This window comes from Electrona antarctica (assembly GCF_951216825.1).
Source record: "Electrona antarctica genome assembly, chromosome: 13".
NCBI lineage: Eukaryota > Metazoa > Chordata > Actinopteri > Myctophiformes > Myctophidae > Electrona > Electrona antarctica.
In genome coordinates this window covers 34,948,283-34,968,282 of record NC_136794.1, presented here as the reverse complement: position 1 = coordinate 34,968,282, position 20,000 = coordinate 34,948,283, and the positions used below count along the sequence as shown (strand labels likewise).

General features: G+C 43.8%; 1 protein-coding gene across 3 annotated transcripts in view; it reads left to right on the top strand.

The window, feature by feature from the left end:
* Nucleotides 1-20,000, top strand: part of tmeff2a (transmembrane protein with EGF-like and two follistatin-like domains 2a) — a 365,596-nt gene that overhangs the window by 291,248 nt on the left and 54,348 nt on the right. For all 3 annotated transcript variants that reach the window (XM_079517922.1, XM_079517923.1, XM_079517924.1), the window contains one exon: nt 6,109-6,135. In XM_079517922.1, coding sequence (XP_079374048.1) covers nt 6,109-6,135 — 27 coding nt within the window. The remainder of the gene's footprint in view (nt 1-6,108; nt 6,136-20,000) is intronic.

Below are 20,000 nucleotides of genomic sequence, written 5' to 3'. Positions count from 1 at the left end.
AATCTACAGTTGATTTAGTACACCAACATTATTTGCATGCTTGCATGCTGAAAACCAAACATAAAATTGTCTTTTAGTTCTACTGGATCTCCTCTATTCCCACCCTAACATTTTTGTCTAGTTTTTATCTGTTGACGAAAGTGTCAATATATTAGTCTTAGTTTTAGTCATCCTAGTTTTTTTTTTTTCATAGTTTTTGTCAGTGAAAAAAGGCAGTTGAATATTTTTGTCATACGACAAAATCAGCACAGTTTTGAACAGAGTGGATCTTACTAGTTTTCAGAGGGAGGTATAGTGAATCCTGTCTGACCTCTAAGCACATAATATATGGGCTTTTACACTGCTGTGGGGGGAGTGGGGGGGGGGGGGGGGGGGGGGGGGATGGGGATTAACACAACGCCCTTGACCGGTGGGTCCTGCTATCACCAGTGAACCGAACCGCTTGGCATCAGTTCTAACCTGGAATTCGGGGAGTATAAAAGTAGGTCAAGGGGAAGTTTGAAGCTGAGGCTCCACCAGACACTTCGGCCAGTGGTGGAAAAAGTATTCACATTTAATTAATGTATTTATTTATTTTTACTTACGTAAAAGTATCAATGCTGCAATGTAGAAAGTAAAAGTCTGGAATTCAAAAATTACTTGAGTAAAAGCATTGGTATCAAAATGTACTTGTAACAGGGGTCTGTCTCACTGGCTCTTTGATGAACAGAAAGTACATGTTCTGGTGTGTTCCAGTTTCAATTAGCCCTTCGCTAAACCCCACCCCAAAAAGCGATTGTCCAATGCCAATCCAAGTAGTTTAGCAACCGTTGCTATACAGGTCAAGCTTTCATCACCTCATAGCTGTCAATGTTATTTTGCATGGCTCTGTTGTTGAACACATCAACACATACACAACTTAAAGGTATATTCAGTGATTTCACTTAATTCAAATATCACTTATTTTTTCTCATTTTTTGGATAATCCTCCCTACTATAAAGTGTGCTGACCATATAAGGAGTTCCTCCCTGTCCCAAGTGAGCCCCTGGGGTCAAAAAACCCTAGTTTCGGTTTGGGCTTTGGGTGGCAAAGCCTTCATCCAATCAGGATGAGAGGGGCCTTCCTCCAATCATGATCGAGTGGGGCGGGCCTTGGTGCACGTGCTGTTGGTCTGTTGTACTTCCCCCACTGTAGAGCGTGTGCATGTGCACATCTTGTTACCGGGTGGACCGGGTGTTTTTTTTTCCAAATCACCCAAATCACTGAATGCTCCTTTAACATCTGGAAAGTTACACGACTGACCCGCCCAGGTGATGGCTAATGACCGCAACATGAAAACTCCCATTGGACCTCGTTAAAGTTGATTGTTGGATACTGTTTCATCCTCTGTAATGTCCTCGTATTTCTAGTTTATTGACAAAATGTCATGCACATTTGTCCAGTGCATAGCCTACTGCAGGCCTTGTTGACTAGATTTAGAAGACATTTTGGAGCTCTTGCTACTGAAATGATCGATTATTTATATGGAGAAATCCTGTCAATTAACCTGCATCTCAAGGACAGCTCGCCCTGTCTTCTCGCTGCTAACGTGCCTATTGGATAAGGACGGGTTGGCGAGGGACTTAGCGAAGGGCTAATTGTGTCTGCTCATTTCTTTGTGTCATCACTTCCATTTTCATTATTTAATCTTCCATGAGTTCTCTCTCCTGATTGGATAGAATTGGTATCCCGACCTGAAAACGCATTTTCTGTTTACCTGGAGATACATGACGACTCCTGTTGCTGAACAAACACTATAGCAATGAGTACTATCACAATATAGAGCTATTTACTTAGCTCTATATTGAGCTATATACTTATTTCAACAAAAGAAAATCACTTCACCAGCTAAATGCTTTACAATGTGCATTACATTCTCACATTCACACACAGAGAAAACCTTGCAAGGCACCAAGCTGCTCATCGGTTAGCAGTTAAGGGCGTCAGTGTCTTGCTCAAGGAGACTTCAACAGCAAAATTGGGGGTGCGGGGGATCATAACCGAGAGAGAGAGAGAGAGAGAGAGAACACTTGCATTAGCCACGATGACCTTACATGCATATGCAAATGTATGTAATTTGTATAACATTATGTAGACATAGCACTCTATAGTGTATACTCATAGTTTCATGGTACTAGATCTTCATTATGATCGTTGTTGACAATTTCTATGTGATTGATGTATTACCATGTGTTGTTCTTGCTTACTGTAAGGCAATCTGGATTAGGAGCGTCTGCTAAATGCCTAAATTGTAATTGGCAGTGTACTGTACGTGTGCTGGGTAGGTGGGGTAGGGCGGGTTCTGGCTTGCCTGTGTGTGGCTGTGATTCACCCAGCGGGAACACAACCAGAATGGAGTCATTACTGCCTGGGTGACCCGTCAGTGTCACCAGCCAGCCAGCCAGCCTGGGCCGTGGAGCCGGGGACAGGGGTGTCCCTCTGGAATGACAATGAGAGAGAGAGAGAGAGAGGCGAGGTGGTAGCCCATTAAAACAGGGACATCATATTTACAGCCAGGTTTGATGTACTCTGTTGGAGCTGTGTGTGTGTGTGTGTGTGTGTGTGTGTGTGTGTGTGTGTGCGTGTGCGTGTGCGTGTGCGTGTGCGTGTGCGTGTGCGTGTGTGTGTGTGTGTGTGTGCGCGCACCCAGGCTGAGTCTGTCAGCCACGCACACACACACACACACACACACACACACACACACACACACACACACACACACACACACACCACCGCTCACTGCTGCTGCAAATACTATAATAGAAAGTTGGAGGTGGAAGGCTGCTTTTAGAAATAGCCTAAATAAGGCTTGAAAGAAGGTGTGTGTGTGTGTGTGTGTGTGTGTGTGTGTGTGTGTGTGTGTGTGTGTGTGTGTGTGTGTGTGTGTGTGTGTGTGTGTGTGTGTGTGTGTTGCCTCATAGCCTCAAGTCTGCGAAGCTCAGTGAGGTTAATGACTTTTATTCTCCTCACCTTTCCTCTCCCTTGTAAACGGACCTTGAGACATGCATGTTGCTATATCGACCGATTCTGGCATGCACCTTCGTTTAGACTTGAATATAGATTTGTATTTTATTGTATTCACGCAGTTCCACTTTGAACTCAGATCACATTTACACAACATCGGAACTCTAGAGACTGTAGTGTATAGCTGCTGTGTTGGTTTTAGCGCTAAATGAACTTCACATGCATTTTTCCGTAACTGGTATGGCTGACAAATGAAGTTGAACCTTGACCATCTCCCCATAGCAACGCAAAACGCACTAATGAGTTGAACCCAGAGCCACTGGAGGTTCTTGAGCCAACACAGTTTCAGTGGATGTAGCTGCAATGGCTTAATTGCCTCCCCCCTGTTCTGTTTCTTAGCCTTGCATGCTTCTTTACCTCTTACTTACTCCATTCTTCACCTTTGACCAATTGATTCATGGATCGTATCCAAAGCGATAGCAACCCATCCAGCAGCAGAGCATTGTGTTCCTTCCAGTCCTCTCGACTTTAGCTAGAACATTGCGCTCCCTTCCCCATTCTCAATATACTCTGCCTCAAAACGCTTGAGTTGTACTTAGTATTTACTTTGTGTCCAGGTAGCTCAGTCGGTAGAGCTCTTGCCTTTGGACCACAAGTTCCTGGGTTCGAGCTCGAGCACCGCCAACTCAGCGTATGAGTAGCACAACTTGGGTCTGATGGTGGGTGTGGCGCTCCACCTCAGCATCCATCTCCCAGGGGTCTAGCTTATTGTATCGGTGACAGACTCCTGCTTGTTGCGGTTACCGGCTGATACCGACAATAGGCCACTCCCAGTCCCGACCTGTGCGGGCATCACGCACCAGAATTGGCCGATCTGCAAGCTCACAGTGCGTTGCATACATGTGCGACATCACGCTGTAAGCTTATAGAGCTGGGTATAAATCACCTGTTTTTGCCCATGCCTTCTTCCTCACCGCAGCCGTCCATGCCCTTTCACGGGAGTCAGATGCTAAAGTTAAAGGTTTTTCTTTTCATCGATCTTCTGCTAAAACTCTCCTCCCCGACTTCATCCCAGGAACTTGTGGAGGCTCCTTTGATGAAACACAGAGCATCAAAGACGCTGACCATTTGCCAAGGTCAATGAAACTAGCATCGTTCCTGACTGTGAAAACAGGGCTTGCTGGGGTTCTGTTCAGTCTCAGAGCTTTCAGTGTAATACAAGAAATTCTTTATCCAGACATTCAATTCATCGATGTGGCCTTTTTTCTCTCTCTTCTCACACAAATATACACATGATTCAGAGACCATGCACAAAAGTGGTTAGGCTGTTTTTCCTATTGTTCCTATGTTGCAAACAAATCCATACATCTATCTATGTCTGTATATATCGTAGCTGTCGGGCAGAAACCCTGTATATCCGTGTTTCGACCTATATGTTTTACTTTTCCGTCGTCCTTCATCTAGGCTACAGCAGTGTCTCTATACAAAAGTTGTATAGAAAATAGCCTAACTGCAAGCTCACAAAGCAGCGTATCATGATGCATTGTGAGCTTGTAGAAACGTGTGTTTTTGCTATTTTGCAGATCAGGGTCCCAGAGATTAAGAAAATATATGTATTATCGGATGGGGGTCTATAGCGCATATACAACAATGGGTAGCTGAAATTAAACAGGTTGTACACCTTCTCAAAGTCATCATATTGACCTAAAGTCAAACCATGTTGTTTTTTTTATTTTATTTAAATACTAATGCAACACGGATGTATACAAGAAAAGAAACAGAAACTAGCTTTGAATCATCAGTAAAAAAGCCATGTGGGTGGTTCTACAGTACGTCGTGCTCTGTCGGGTGGAAACCTCATACAGTATGTCCAAAATCTGTTACTTTTCAGGATTACAATTCTATAAACGAGCAAAGCAGCAGATCTACAAGCTCTAAACGTGCCGCTTCACGCTGCGTGTCAAATTTGTGGACCTGTTGCTTTTGTGTGACACTGCAGTATGATCAAGTACGGCATTACTTTACGAAGAAAAAGGTTACAAAATCCAGATGAGAGGTTTCTGCCTGGCAGCAACGATGTAAGGAGCAGTAGAGCTTTTATTTTTGTTTGTTTTTGCAGTTTATTGTTTATTGCTTACTTCCCCATTAGCTACTACCTTAGTAGCAGCTACTCTTCCTGGGGCCCACACATAGAATGCATTAGCTACTACCTTAGTAGCAGCTACTCTTCCTGGGGCCCACACATAGAATGCATTGCATTATGTAAACATTACAAGACAGTATAAGAAAAACTGTTAAAAACTTAAAATACAACCAATGGTTAAAACAATTGATTATATGGTATTGTACATTATTGCATAAATATAACATCCTAATAACTCAACATCCATAAGTACAATTTCAGTTTTTAAGTACAGATACAGTATAAAATACAGCACCTTTGCATAGTGCTTGTCAGTATGGCTTTAACACAGCCCCATCAGCCCCATGTGGTTGAGCAACAGCTGCCTTCCTTCCGCGTGGTGTCTTTGAGTTGGCTTTGCAAGGATTCGTCAGGAAAAAAAGTCGTGCGGGAGATGAAGGCGGTGGCAAGGTAAAGTCGATCCAACGGTTGGGGAAAACGAATCTCTGGCACTTAGCTACCGCTATACAGTATATTGGGGTGGTGGAGAGGTTAAGACTCATCGCTGTCTCTCTCTCCCTGTCAATGTGATGGAATGAGAAAACATATACATTTGCTGAGTTGGTTATTTTTTGATTTTGTGTTGTTCTGTGTCAGCACATCGGGGCTGTCGTATTGTGAAAATAAAAGTGTAAAAAGGAAAAGAAAATACTAATCACAAAAAACAGAAAACATACATTTACTTTGCCAAAGCACAAGAGAAAACATGTAGTGTAACATTTCAACTCTGTCTGTCTGTCTGTCTGTCTGTCTGTCTGTCTGTCTGTCTGTCTGTCTGTCTGTCTGTCTGTCTGTCTGTCTGTCTGTCTGTCTGTCTGTCTGTCTGTCGGTCTGCTATTTTCCCCACAATACGTACGGATGTTGGGGTTTCAGTGAGACAAAGCTGTAGCACACGCACACGCTCATCATTATAATAATTGTGTTTTCTCTGGTTCTCTTACAGATGCCGGTTCAGGATCAGGAGACGATGGTAAGACCAGTTTCCCTCTGCATGCTCTGCTGCTGTGTGTGTGTGTGTGTGTGTGTGTGTGTGTGTGTGTGTGTGTGTGTGTGTGTGTGTGTGTGTGTGTGTGTGTGTGTGTGTGTGTGCGTGTGCGTGTGCGCGCGCCGCCGTGTGTGTGCATGCGTGCGTGCAATCAGAAATGAAGAAGTGTCATTAACACCACACATGTGTTGATCCAATGCCGTGTCGGAAGTGTTGAATAATTTGCAGTGAATATTTGTGACTTTTGACACACCAAACAAGTTACTTTCACTATACTGTTTTGTTTTGTTTTCACAAATGAATGCAAAAACACAAAAACATCTGCTAGTGTGAAGAACTTTCCCTTGTGGATGGATAAACCATCCTTGTTAGGTTCCTTGTTAGTAACAATTAACCTTGCATGCAATGCAAATACAGGCAAGAACAGGCAATGCAAATACAGGCACATATAGGCCTAGTCCTTTTTAGATTACAGACTGTGAATCCTGATAAAATGCATTGACAACAAGCCCCTACAACCTGAGCAGTGGCTTTGCGTGCCGTGGTGCCCATAGCATGCGGGGGGGGGGGGGGGGGGGGGCTTTGATTGGCCCAGGGACCTGCACGGCGGGGGTTAATCCGTCCCTGCGTGTGCCTAAACAAAATGCTATCTAAATAACGTAATGCACATTTTTGCTCGAGGAAAACGCAAATCGAAATAACAAAAAAACAAACAAACATGTGAACAAGTGACTCAAATTTTGCATCAACGGAGTACAGGAAGGAGAATAGTCCCCATTGTTCCTGTTGTGACTCGGTCACTTCTGCCTCGGCGAACGCTCATTATCATATTCCTGTGAGAACGCATTCCGTTCCGCTATCCTTCCTCCCTTATCGCGGTCCTCCCTCCATCCATCCCTCCATCACCGGGCCCTCCGTTATCACAAACATGCACGCACGCACGCACACATGCACACACGCATGCACACTCGCACACGCACACACACACGCACGCGTTATCACGCGCTGCCTTCTGTTTCCTCTGCTCTGCTCTTATCTTGTTTATTTCATTCTCTCCGGATGTTTATTTATTTTTCCTCCCCCTGTTCCTTTTTCTATCTCTATCTCCCTCGGTTGACCCCACTGGCCCATTTCATTTCCATTTCCGTCCATGCATCCGTCGATCCATCCGTCTGTTTAGGGAACCCTAAGATTCGCTCTTTTCACTCCTTTTGTGTGACGCTCTTGTACGACAAAGTAGGCCATTAATCTGCAAAAATAAAGAATAAAAAGATACGAGGTTTCTGTTGGCCGACAGCAGTGATATCCATTGTCATGCTGGGCGCAGTAGGCTAGAGATCCAGTACAGTATAATGAAGCAGTGAGCTGGAGGCAGAGCAGAGCAGTGTTGGAGGAAGTCGATGAAGAGATTATGAGCAACGCAGGCGACTATAGAGAAAGGCTCAGCAGCCTACCATCTAGCTCAGAGCCATAACAACCCACCTACTGTGCTTGTTTCGCTTCTTTTGACAATTTTCTGACAGTGTTTTTGAGATTGTAGTCTTTTGTTGTCTGTCATCAGGATGGGATGGGGGGTGGGCCAGTTGTTTTAGCACTTTGGGGCACACCTAGAGAATGGACCATTCACCAGAACAGAATATGATAGACATCTACATATGTATTATGTAAGCAACTCATAATTGTTTTGATCTGTGGTAAAAACAAGAATAATGTGAGTGTTGGAACTGGTGGGTCAAACTGAACAACCAATTTGTCAATTTGAAGCTTTGATTCCCTGCTTTCATATGACATGAAAAAACAATCAAACAAAAAAAATCGAATGACTTACTGTGTGTCAAGTTTGGTCACAAATAGTTGTAATGTTGAAAAACCAGGACATCACCGTGTTTGTATTATTGATTAGACAAAGGTCTAATGTGGAATGAATTAATGAATGAATGAATGAATGAGTCTTTAAACATGTTTTAAAAAGGTCCACAGAGGCCACAGATTTCAGGGGGTCCGGGAGGTCGTTCCACAGCCTCAGGGTGCTACAGAGACAGTTTGGATGGGATGAGTGGTACATAATGCTGTTATCCAAGGTGCTTTACAATGTGCATTACATTCACCCATTCACACACCGATGGAGGAGGAGAAACCATGCAAGGCAGGCACCAAGCCATGCTCATCTGGAGCGATCAGGTGTTCAGTGCCTCTGACATCAACCCATGCTCATCTGGAGTGATCAGGTGTTCAGAGCCTCTGACATTAACTCTGGGGGTAGCCTGGGGTTTGAACTGGCACGCTAAACCCCCTGAGCCACTCTGGCACCCCCCATAGATCAGGATTAGGGTAGATTTGTAGGAAGTGAGAGGAAATGATCACAGCGGAGACAGAAATAGTCAGAAAGAGAAGAGATGGAGAGATAAAAGAGAGCCGATGGGGTGAAAGAAAGGATAGGAGAATAGAAGAGAGGCGAGGGGAGGAGGGGAGGTGTTTAATGAGTGGACGGGAGGTTAAAGATGGTGACATTAAAATGGTGGGTTATAGGATGTGCTGAGGGAGAGACTCCTCCCAGTAAAAATAAATGTATTTTAATGGTCTGCAATAAATCCACGCACGCCCGCACGCACACACGCGCACATACACATCTTCATCTGATAAGGACCAACACGCCACAGTGTAGCGGCGTGGGCCCTCGGGGCAGCGGCCCGGTCCTGGTCATTCCAAGAATCAGACGCTTTGTTGTCCAAATCAAATCAAGCCGCTGCTTAATTGAATTGTCCCCAGAAAGAAAGGTCACAGAGGGACAGGGACCAACGGAAAGCCTGCACCAAAACCAACAGTGTACCGGTATATGTACAGAATATTGTGGCGAAAGCTTGCACGTAAAATCGATAGCAGATTGATAAATTCGCAACATGTCATTTTTTACGGCCATTTTAAGCGAGAGCTTTCCCCACAATAACATAACACAGAAAATACACTAGCATAGAGCCCCGAGGGACTTTTGTTAACCGCTTGAACCCCAGCATCCACATTCTGGTCAAGAATCGAATATTAGACAATAATCAGTAATCACACCCATGTGAAGTGAGGGGCGCTCTTATCATCTTACCAGATTAGGTCATGTAATGATGATGTAAAAAAAAAATCTCTTTATTGTTCAAGGCGTTTAATGTTTGTTAGGGACAAGATGACGTAAATGTTCCCTTCATTGTCAATGGCATTTTTTAAACAAACATTGAACTAAAAACAAACATTAAACCTGTATAGCCCCTCAAAAATAGCAGAAATAGCAGAATAGACTCACATGACCATTTATGGTGAAGAGATTTGGTGGTAATTAAAACTCTATAGCATTCATCCTTGCACTGGATCCCTCTGAATTTTAGGATAGATTTTAAAGTTATTTTACTTTCTTTTAAAGTCAAGAAAGGTCTGGCACCCTCCTATCTGTCAGACTGTCTGCATGACTTTGTCCCAGCTCGCCCCTTCAGGTCACTTAGTACTGAACGGCTGATCGAAATCCCAATAAATGGCAACAGACACGGCACAGCTACGTACCTGTACCAAGGATGTGGAACTCTCTTCCCCTTCATATCAGACTGGCAACCTCGGTTGATGGTTTTAAGAGGCTGCTAAAAACCCATTTCTATGACCTTGCTTTTAACTGCCTTTATTTTAACCTTATCTTATAATCTTTTTTCAATTTTAACTAAATCTGACCAGATTTGAACATATTACTTTTGTCTTTTTCCCTTGTTCAATCGATTTTTTTGTTTTAAAGCACTTTGAACTGCACTTGTGTCTGAAAGGTGCTTTATAAATAAAGATTATTATTATTATTATTATCAGCATCACAGAGGTTGTGGGTTCGAATCCACCGATGTGCATGATCCGACTATGTCTATACGAGTGTCTATACGTACCGGCACCTGTCAGCGGGGAGTGTTGGGCGAGAGGAGTATAGGACGAAGACTCTTATGTCCTCCCGGTGGAGGCTCCTCACTGGCTGGTGAGCCAGTAGGACACAACAGCAGTGACAACACACATAAATGTGTGTGGGGAAGAATCTAAACAGGGGCTAAAAAGCCCCAAAATGAATCATACGATTGAATTGAAATACGGAAATGCACGGTGTCTGCACAACAGTAGTGATAGAGTAGGCTGAGGGAAAAGGCCACAGACCATATTAAATAAACCCACACTAGGGGGCACGGTGGCACAGTCGGTAGTGCTGTCGCCTCACAGCTAGAAGATCCTGGGTTTGATTCCCGCTGGGAGCGTGTTCCCTCCTCCGCCAGGCCCATCAGTGCCCATACCCGAGGCGGGGTTGGTGAAAGTTTGCATGTTCTCCCCATGTCCCCTATAGGGTAGGTACCCTCACAAAAACATGCAGTAATCCTGGTCTCTAAACTACCTCCCCCTGGCCAGCCGGGGCGCCTGATGGAGGGGAAAGGAACTGGTCGGAATAACGTGTTCCTTCCGCGTGCTACGTACGTCCGGCCGGGGAAACTCCCCCTGTCAGGTGAAAAGAAGCAGCTTGGACTCCTCATGCATAGGAGCAGGCATGAGGTCAGTCCGCTGCCCCCCCAGGTTGGCAGAGGAAGTGTAGCGTCCAGGATTACATTAGATAATTGACACTGGGTGAAAAAAAAAGGGTTGCAAAATTGTGGTATAAAAATTAAAATAAATTAAAAAAATAAACCCACACTGACATGCACACATCCTTCTCCGGATCCAATACAGTTTGTTTGCCTGGAGATATGCCCCCCCCCCCTCCCCCCATGCCAGCAAGAGAAGTTATTAAGATGATATTATATACACAATGGTAATGAAAGATCAGTGGCAGCAGCGCTTGGGGAAAGAATAACGAATGTCACACAGAAATAAAATCACAAACTTTATTCCACTTGCGTGTACAAAATGTATGTCTGCAGCAAAAGCAGCACCCACTTATTTTGACTATTTATATGTTGGCTATTGAAAAATAGCAGATCTACAAACTCACGCGTTACTTAGTGCCTCGCTGTGAGCTTACATTTTCTCCTATAGGGTGTACCAAAATCTCCTGGAGGGGGCGTCAACATATGTGTCACGTGGTAGCTTCCGCCATACTTGCTGGCTTGTCTGGTTTGTTTACATTGAGCGACCATCCGTATGCTTGTATACGTTCTTTTTCTAAACTGACCTCACAATGGTGCAGACTTGCTCAGTAAATAAGTGCCACAGCAGGTCGCGTCGAGGAAATGAGCCAGAAAACGGAATTAGATGTTCAGCTTTCCAGCATGGAGACAGCATCAAGGAACCCAGATTGACGAGTTTACAAAAAGACGTAGAATGACTTGGATCGGCGCACGGGCGCAGAGACATAACGTTCAACAAAGTATCTAAGCACAGCCGTGTTTGTTCACAACATTTTCCTTGTCCTTGTAATGTATTTGGGCCCGACGTTCTTTCTATCCATCCTGGTGTTTGTTCACTATGTTATCGCCAAGAACGAGCTCAATATTTATAAAAACATACCACCGTCATTCTATTCTGAGTGATGCGGGCTAGAATTTAATGCCCACCAGGGGGCCGTCCCTAGCTTTTTAGACGCCGCCCCCCTCTTGGTGACGTACACGTTGTCACACGCTATAGACAGCTATGTGTGTGGATGTGTCCCTGTGTCCCTGGCTGTGTCCGAGCACGAAAATAGCGTTAGCATTTGTTCACCACCAAGTGTCACTGTTGCACAGCCTAACACACAGACACACACAGGCCAGGGAGGAGGGCGTGTACAGTACAGTACAGTACAGTACAGTACAGTACAGTACAGTACAGTACAGTACAGTACAGTACAGTACAGTACAGTACAGTACCACTCACTTCAGACGGGTCTGATTTTTTATAATTGTTAAAACATTATAAAAAAATACCTGGCACAAAAAAAATTCAGACGGTGGCCATAATTAATACCGTGTAAATGTTGGGGTTCTTGAGAACCCCTGACTCAGAGAGTGTAGAAAAACGTTTACAGTGTGAAGAAGTACGGAAAAACACGCTAGCCACGAGATGTGGCGTCTCACAAACATAGCTTTTCAAACGGAGGAGGTCATGAGAACACGCTCATCTTTGCACGGCTATGGTTCTTTATTGATGTGTTGCACCTGGTTAGACTTAGTATCCCATGACCCCACAGGCAGAGCAAGGAACAAAACAAGGCCTTCGAGGTCCAAGAAGCTGTCGGAGGGCTCACGGCATTGATGTGCGTGCGACGGCGGTAGCCTATCAACTTGGGGGTCCTTGATGTGAGGATGTTTGAGAAGAAGCAGTGCTGTAAGGAATTAGGTTGGAGTGTGTGTGTGTGTGTGTGTGTGTGTGTGTGTGTGTGTGTGTGTGTGTGTGTGTGTGTGTGTGTGTGTGTGTGTGTGTGTGTGTGTGTGTGTGTGTGTGTGTGTGTGTGTGATGCAAAGCAGAGCATGTACTGCAACACCGACATGACATGGACTCTGCATGGTTCTGCTTTAGCACGTACACACAGGGTGAATTCAGGTCGACTTGGAAGGCACTCCGTATCCAAAAAGGGAAGATTATGTGCACTAGGTGATAGCTCAATTAAAGTTGGAGCCAATTGATTCATCACATTATGATGTCGTTGCTGTCGGGTAGAAACCTTATCTCCATATTCTAAAGTTTTTTGTATTTTTGAGTGGTGCAACCACTCCAAGGAACAGCAATGTCCGTGTTCAACCGTGTTTGTGTTCAACCGTGTTTGTGTGTGACTATGTGACCAGTACCAATGAGTACCAAAAGTGACGCTGTTGTGCCAGAAACAGAGAGAGAGAGATAGTGCTGCACTGTTGCCTGCTAATGAGAGAGAGAGAGAGAGAGAGAGAGAGAGAGGAGAGGGGGGGGGGGGGGGGGGGGGGGATTTGCACCACTCAGTTCACACAGGTTTGATTTTTTGTATTGGTGTGACATAGGTGGTACAGAGAAACGAGGCTTAGTTATTAGTGTTAGCATAACCAGCTCAACCAGCTTGTGGTTAGAGTGTCCGCCTGAGACTGGGAGGTCGGGGTTCGACCCACAGCCGGGTCATGCCAAAGACTGTAAATATGAGACCCAATGCCTCCCTGCTTGGCACTCAGCATCAAGGGTTGGATTGGGGTGTTAGATCAACTAGAAATGATTGCCGAGCGCGGCAAGGCTGCAGCTCACTACTCCAAGAGATGGGTCAAATGCGGAGAACAAATCTCGCATAGAGCAATGTATGTGAGAAATAGTAGGACTTTAACCTTTTATATCACAATTAATCTTTTTTACTCTTATGAGACATGACACAGACAGCTGGACTGAACGTGACGAAGAAAAACAAGAGCAATCATAACTGTGAAAACAAAGACAAGCTCACAACGCGTCTTTTGGGTCTCAAGCTAAAAAGTTTGGGAACCAGCAATTTGGGGTTCAGTGTCTTGCCCAAGGACACTTAGCATACAGCATACTTAATGCAATTTAGTACAATTTATCGTTCAAGAGGTCATATTACTGCAAAAAATGATATCTTCGTGGAAAGAGAAACTTTGCACATTGCACTTAACCACATATTGCGTCCCTTTTCTGGGCATGAAGAGCAGGAGCGACCCCCATTGAATATAATACATAATACATAGCGACGCTATGCATTATGTGCTTCCTTGTTTGTATGTGACGGTTGGCTAATGAAGGGATAAGCGCTGCACTTATTTAATTGGAATACCATAGTCTGATTGGGGTCATTAATCAAATAATCATTTCCAAAAAGCTGCAGCACTATGGATTGGTGGGCAACACTTCATTAATTTGCATTAAGTGGGAGGCACCGCTGCGGAGCAATTATGAACTCGATTCTGATTGATCGTCCTGGAGTCAGCGGCCAGCGATGGCACACATACAGCCTGCATCGGTAAAAAAAATAAGTTTACCGGAATATCTCCTGCAATGTTTGATCGATTGAATACTTTATTAACAAGTTGGTAGCTGTAGCAGGCACAATTACACAAGCAAAGCTAAAAGGATGACTTAAAAACTCTCTCTGATGACAAGCTAGAACAGTGGTTCTCAAACTTATTTGACTCTGGATACCCCTGTGGGGTCATCCATGGCACCCCTTGAATTACATTGTTTAATTTTTGGAATCTCATGTCATTTTGCGATACATAAATACGTAAATATTTCCCAGTAAGATACACTTGAGAGAATGTTTCCATTATAGGACAGATTGAAAATAACTTGACGTTTAACCACTTGAACCCAATAATCCCTTTTCTTGGCTTTTTTCCCCCTGTCACTGCTGTATTCGTATAGGAGGCAAGATGCAAGGGAGAGCATATTTAGCATAGCATAAATACTTTGAGAACCATTGGTTTAAATAACATGCTTTCTAAATGGTATTTTTTTTAACATTGTGGTCAAGAAAACAAAGCAATAACTACCAGTAAGACACCCTGAGGGCAGGGTCGCGCTGAAACAACAGAGCTTCTTTATTAGTTCAACTATTAATCTGGTGTCAGTGAGGTCAGATGTTGAGTTGCTGGCCGGCTCCATATGCAGATGTAGGTGATGATCCAGTCTTCTCCATGTATGGCTATCCAGGGTTTGATGAGGTCAGTGTCTGGCCATATATGGAGCGTGTCTTGAGTGTACAGGGTTTGATGAGGTCAGATCAACATATGGAATATCAGCTCCATATATGGTCACCTCCACAAGTTCATATATATGGAGATCTAAGGGTGGCAGCGGGGGAAGTGTCTTGAGTTTGATGAGGTCAGATGAGGTCAGATCAACATATGGCATCAATCCTGTATTGGCCATATATGGAGCGTGTCACGAGGCGTGACTGATGCACTGACTGACAGGTTTTAGCATGACTGACTGACAGGTTTTGCAGGTTTTCATAGTAAACTGCGACCTACAGTCGCAAAAACATGTCATAGAGTGGAAGGGAACACCGTAGAATGCAGGTTTAAGTGCAAATGGCCAGCGTTGGTGACCTTCCCATTCGGACATTCTGGTTTGTCGAAGTGGAGACCCCGCTGCTGCTGCCCCCCTAACCCTCCCCCCTCGGCCACGCGGCCATCGCCATGGCAACCAGGTTAGAGGTTTACGAAAGCAAATAATCTGATCATACCGCTTTTGCGAAATCGAGATTGTGTGTGTGTGTGTGTGTGTGTGTGTGTGTGTGTGTGTGTGTGTGTGTGTGTGTGTGTGTGTGTGTGTGTGTGTGTGTGTGTGTGTGTGTGTGTGTGTGTGTGTGTGTGTCCTATTTGGTCATCCTATTTGGGCTACATGTCTCTCACACACGCGCATGCACACACACACACACACACACACACACACACACACACACACACACACACACATGCAAGCTCTATCTATAACCAATGCGTTCCACCCCAATAGGCAGGAGGCAGAAGGGCAGCAGCAACATGCTCAGCCCTGCAGCCAAAATGAGGCTGTTGAGAAACACACACACACACACACACACACACACACACACACACACACACACACACACACACACACACACCCTACCCTAAACCCTCCACACTGAAGCACTACAGTACATTCTCTAAGGCCTACTAGCATTTAAAAATACAAAATGATATGAAAGTAAAAAAATCTTGTTTGAGATCAATGCATTGCTGTATTGAAATGTAGATGTTTTCCAAGCCAAAGCAAGGTTGTTTTCTTTTTTGTTAGAATATGAATAATAATGAGTGTTCACATTTTCAAATGGTTGGTTCCATTTATACACTCAGAGTGAAGGGGGTCCTTGAAGGGGGTCCTTGAAGGGGGTCCTTGCAAATAAAGCATTTTAGGATCACTATAGTACTGGACTCGTAGTAAATTGTCATACATATTCTGAAGAAAACCTGGAGATTGACATTCAGTATCTGGGTCTTCTGATCAAAATAAGAACATTATTATGGTGTGTAAAAAAATATATAAATTAAAAAAAGTATTTGGAAACATTTACGGACATACTGTATTGATGACCACTATTTGTTACTGTCCACTAGCCAATTGACCCGATCACATTATATAACCTAATTAAGTGAGGCTCTATATACCATAGTGACTTAACCTAATTAAATTAGGTTCTATAAGCTCGTTCAGCGAGCACAATCACCTAATTTGTTGGCCGAGTCCGAGGCACTGCTGCAGAGAAGTAAATGTACAACATGATTTTTATCTCTTGTGTTGTGGCGGAGGCTTGAATTATGCTTTTAATGGTGCCATTCAAAAGGTGTGATGACAGTGTAATGACACATTACTGGGGGGCTGCCAGGTGTTCCTATTGTTCCCATGGGGACTACGATACCTCTAATGTATTATGCCACAGGCACACTGGATAGAAATCTACCAAAATGACAGGCACAAGTATAATGTATTCAGAAACCTTGTATCTCCATATTTTTCCCTACTTTGTCACACCGTTGCTGTCGAGCAGAAACCTCTTTATCTCCATATTCTAACTGTTAATGTTTTTTTTATTGTATTATTTTCTTTCGCAAATGAATGTCTTACTTGATCATACTACAGCGTCATACACGAGTTATAGAACGAATACGTTTCCACCCAACAGATACGATATGGTACGACAGTGGCACACAAAAGCAGCGAAAATAGCCAAATGTTGAAAAGTGAAGTTGGTGAAGTGTGTGTGAGTGGGACTTATACATATTTATATCAACGAAAAGTATTACCAAGAGCTTGTGGATACAAATAGCAACTACATTTGAATCCAGCAGGTTATTTTCTTTACAATGTTGCTGAAAAGTAATAAATTTTTTGGACATACAAGTTTTCCGCCCCGAGGGTGATGATACTATTGTAGAAGAGGAGCTCAAAGATAGAAGGCTTACAGGCATGCATGCCAGATAAAACAGCCCACTCTGTAGGAGAATCACTGGATGTTCTTAAAGCTGTGAGCTGGACGTTTTACGTCCTATTATTCCAACCCGGGTCTCCCACACGAGAGAGCACAGTTCTTCCATTCTGCCAAGAAGTGGCAATGTTGAGCTTCAGGAAGTACTATACTTACCAATTAACCTGTGGGTGTTGGAGACAACCTATGTCCTACAACCACTGCATGCGGCCTATAGGACTATATATTGTAGTAACGTACTAATAGTTATATTGCATTAACATATTCTAGTATTCTACATACTCTTCCATACATATGTAGGCTACTAATTATATTATACTCTACCATACAGATGTAATAGTTACAGTATATGAATTAAAAATATGAATAGTGCAGGTAGAAGGCACAATCCACTGTTACTTAGGGTGGCCATAGCTCAACTAGGGTGGCCAAGCTCAACTTCCAAATTGTGAGATATTTTTTGTCAAATGCTCGGCCTATTCCGACATGCCCAGAATAGGAATGCTTGGGTACAAGTGGTTAACAAAATGCATACAGAAAATGCATTGCATACAGATTGGTACACTCTCTGAGATAATTTAAACACTCGAAGATTTTACTGTGCATACCTCGCAGATGAGAGAAAATGGTAAAAGGCGTCATAAAGAATTTACAGTAATATACTATGCAGTGATTTAGTTAAGGCAGTATAAATGTAAGTTCATCATGGCTGCCTGCTGGAGCATACAAGATGCATCAACGTTCACGCTATACTGTTCTTGCGTGGGAAAAGGCTCTGCCGGTGATTCCGTTCGCACACACTGAGCTAAATCAACTCGAATTTTGCCATGCATATATACCTCTCGCAGGAAATCTTCTCTGTCGGGCGGAAACCTCATATGTGCAAAACTGTTAATTTTCTGGATTCAAATATTGTTTTTAAAAACAGCAAAAGTAGCAGATCTACATTGCTTGTAGCCTGTTATTAGCCAGACTGATAACGTGGATTCACTCACACGTTGCTCCACGATACCATGCCTAGAGATAGCGTGGAACACTTCTCCTATAAGTTTGTTTATGTTTATTAAAGGATTCCTATTAGAGACACATGCATGAGCCTCTATACTTCCAGGGGTCCTGAACAAAGCAAATACAGTACAGATGTATTGTACAACAAAAAATACAAAACAAAAAAATAATGAATATAAAAATACAAATTCACATTAAATATGTTAATCTAACAGCCCAGTCAAATTAAACAAATAACAGCATACTTGACAAGTCACTTGGCAAATATATATCTTGATATATATCCTATATATTTGTTTTTGTTATAGATTGTATGTAAGATGTTTTTGGGCAGATCATTCCAGAGTTCTATTGACCTATATAAGTGAGTTTGAGAACGTGTGTTTTTGGTGCTGTTTTTGTTCTTATGTTACCAGAAGCTGTTCCTCTAGTGTTGCACTATAGGGTCTGCGCATGCATAAAGTGAGTGGCAAATCGAGTGGCAAAGTTAATTTAACGTTGTTTAATGTTGTTTAATTTTCTATTTGGATGTATGGACTGTCAAGGCCAGAAAGTATTTTTTTGCCACTCAGTATAGGCATTCCCACATAACGTCCAGGTATGATGATGATGTCTTCTCATGATTCAAATAAAAAAAACTAAATCATCAGATCCACAAGCTCTTCCCGTCACGTTTCGAGCTTGTGAAAGAAGAAGAAAAAAATGAAACCCACAAAGTTAAAACACGGAGAAAAGAGGTTGCCCGACAGCAACGGCATGGTAAATCGGCGTCGCATAGAATTTATGGTGATGTATACAGTGATAGTATGTGAGCTGCAAGCCCCATTCATCAGCGTGTGCTTCCTATAGCGTGCCGCGTAGCGTCTAAGCATGGCGCGGTTCACACTGTAGACCAGTGGTTCCCAAAGTGGGGTCCGGGGACCCCCAGGGGTACTTGAGGGAGTTCCAGGGGGGACCCAGCTAAATGATAATTTGGAACCAAATGGACTCTTATGGGTCTGTAACTCAGAGAGTGTACAAATGGACCCAAATGGACCCGTTTGGTTCCATTTGTACACTCTCAGAGTTAAATTAGCATTGATTTTACAATATAAATTGGGGTTCCCAGAGATCCTTGAAATTAAACGGGTTGAAAATCACTGCTAGAGCCATAAAAATCTTCTCTTATGGGGGTCCCTTGCATATCTTTTCAAATGGGGGTCCGCAGGCTATTTAGTGTCAATTTGGGGGTCCTTGACATTAAACAGTTTGGGAACCCCTGCTGTAGACTGTACGGTACATGCATGTGGGAAGGGGCTCTGGTTCACACTGTACATGCATGTGGGAAGGGGCTCTGGTTCACACTGTACATGCATGTGGGAAGGGGCTCTGCCGATAAGCCCCTCATTCTGGCACGGGGATCACACTGTAATCTACACCAACAGGGATGGGGATCAGCCCGGCAGATCAAAGTCCTCACACATCTCTTTCCCATGTAGTGTATACTCCTGCTCTCTCTCTCTCTCTCTCTCTCTCTCTCTCTCTCTCTCTCTCTCTCTCTCTCTCTCTCTCTCTCTCTCTCTCTCTCCCTCTCTCCCTCTCGCACGTCTTTATCCCTTCCTCATACCTCACCTGCCGTTTCCCCCGTTCTCCGCGCCACCTGATCCAAAAAAGAAAAAGAAACTCAGGAATTATTAAAATTGCCAGGGGCTTTTGTTGATGAAATGTTAATCTTGGGGCCTAACGCGCACCATATGGGTGAATGAGTTCCGTGCGCGTGCATGTATTCCGTGCGAATGCATGTGTGCGTGTGTGCGTGCGTGCGTGCGTGCGTGCGTGCGTGCGTGCGTGCGTGCGTGCGTGCGTGTCTGAATGAGATGAGATTGGGGAGGGGGACGTGGGGATGGTGGCCGTGTGCTCTCGGCAGCAACAGGGACACACAGAGCCTGATGAGAGTGGAATGGAGGGG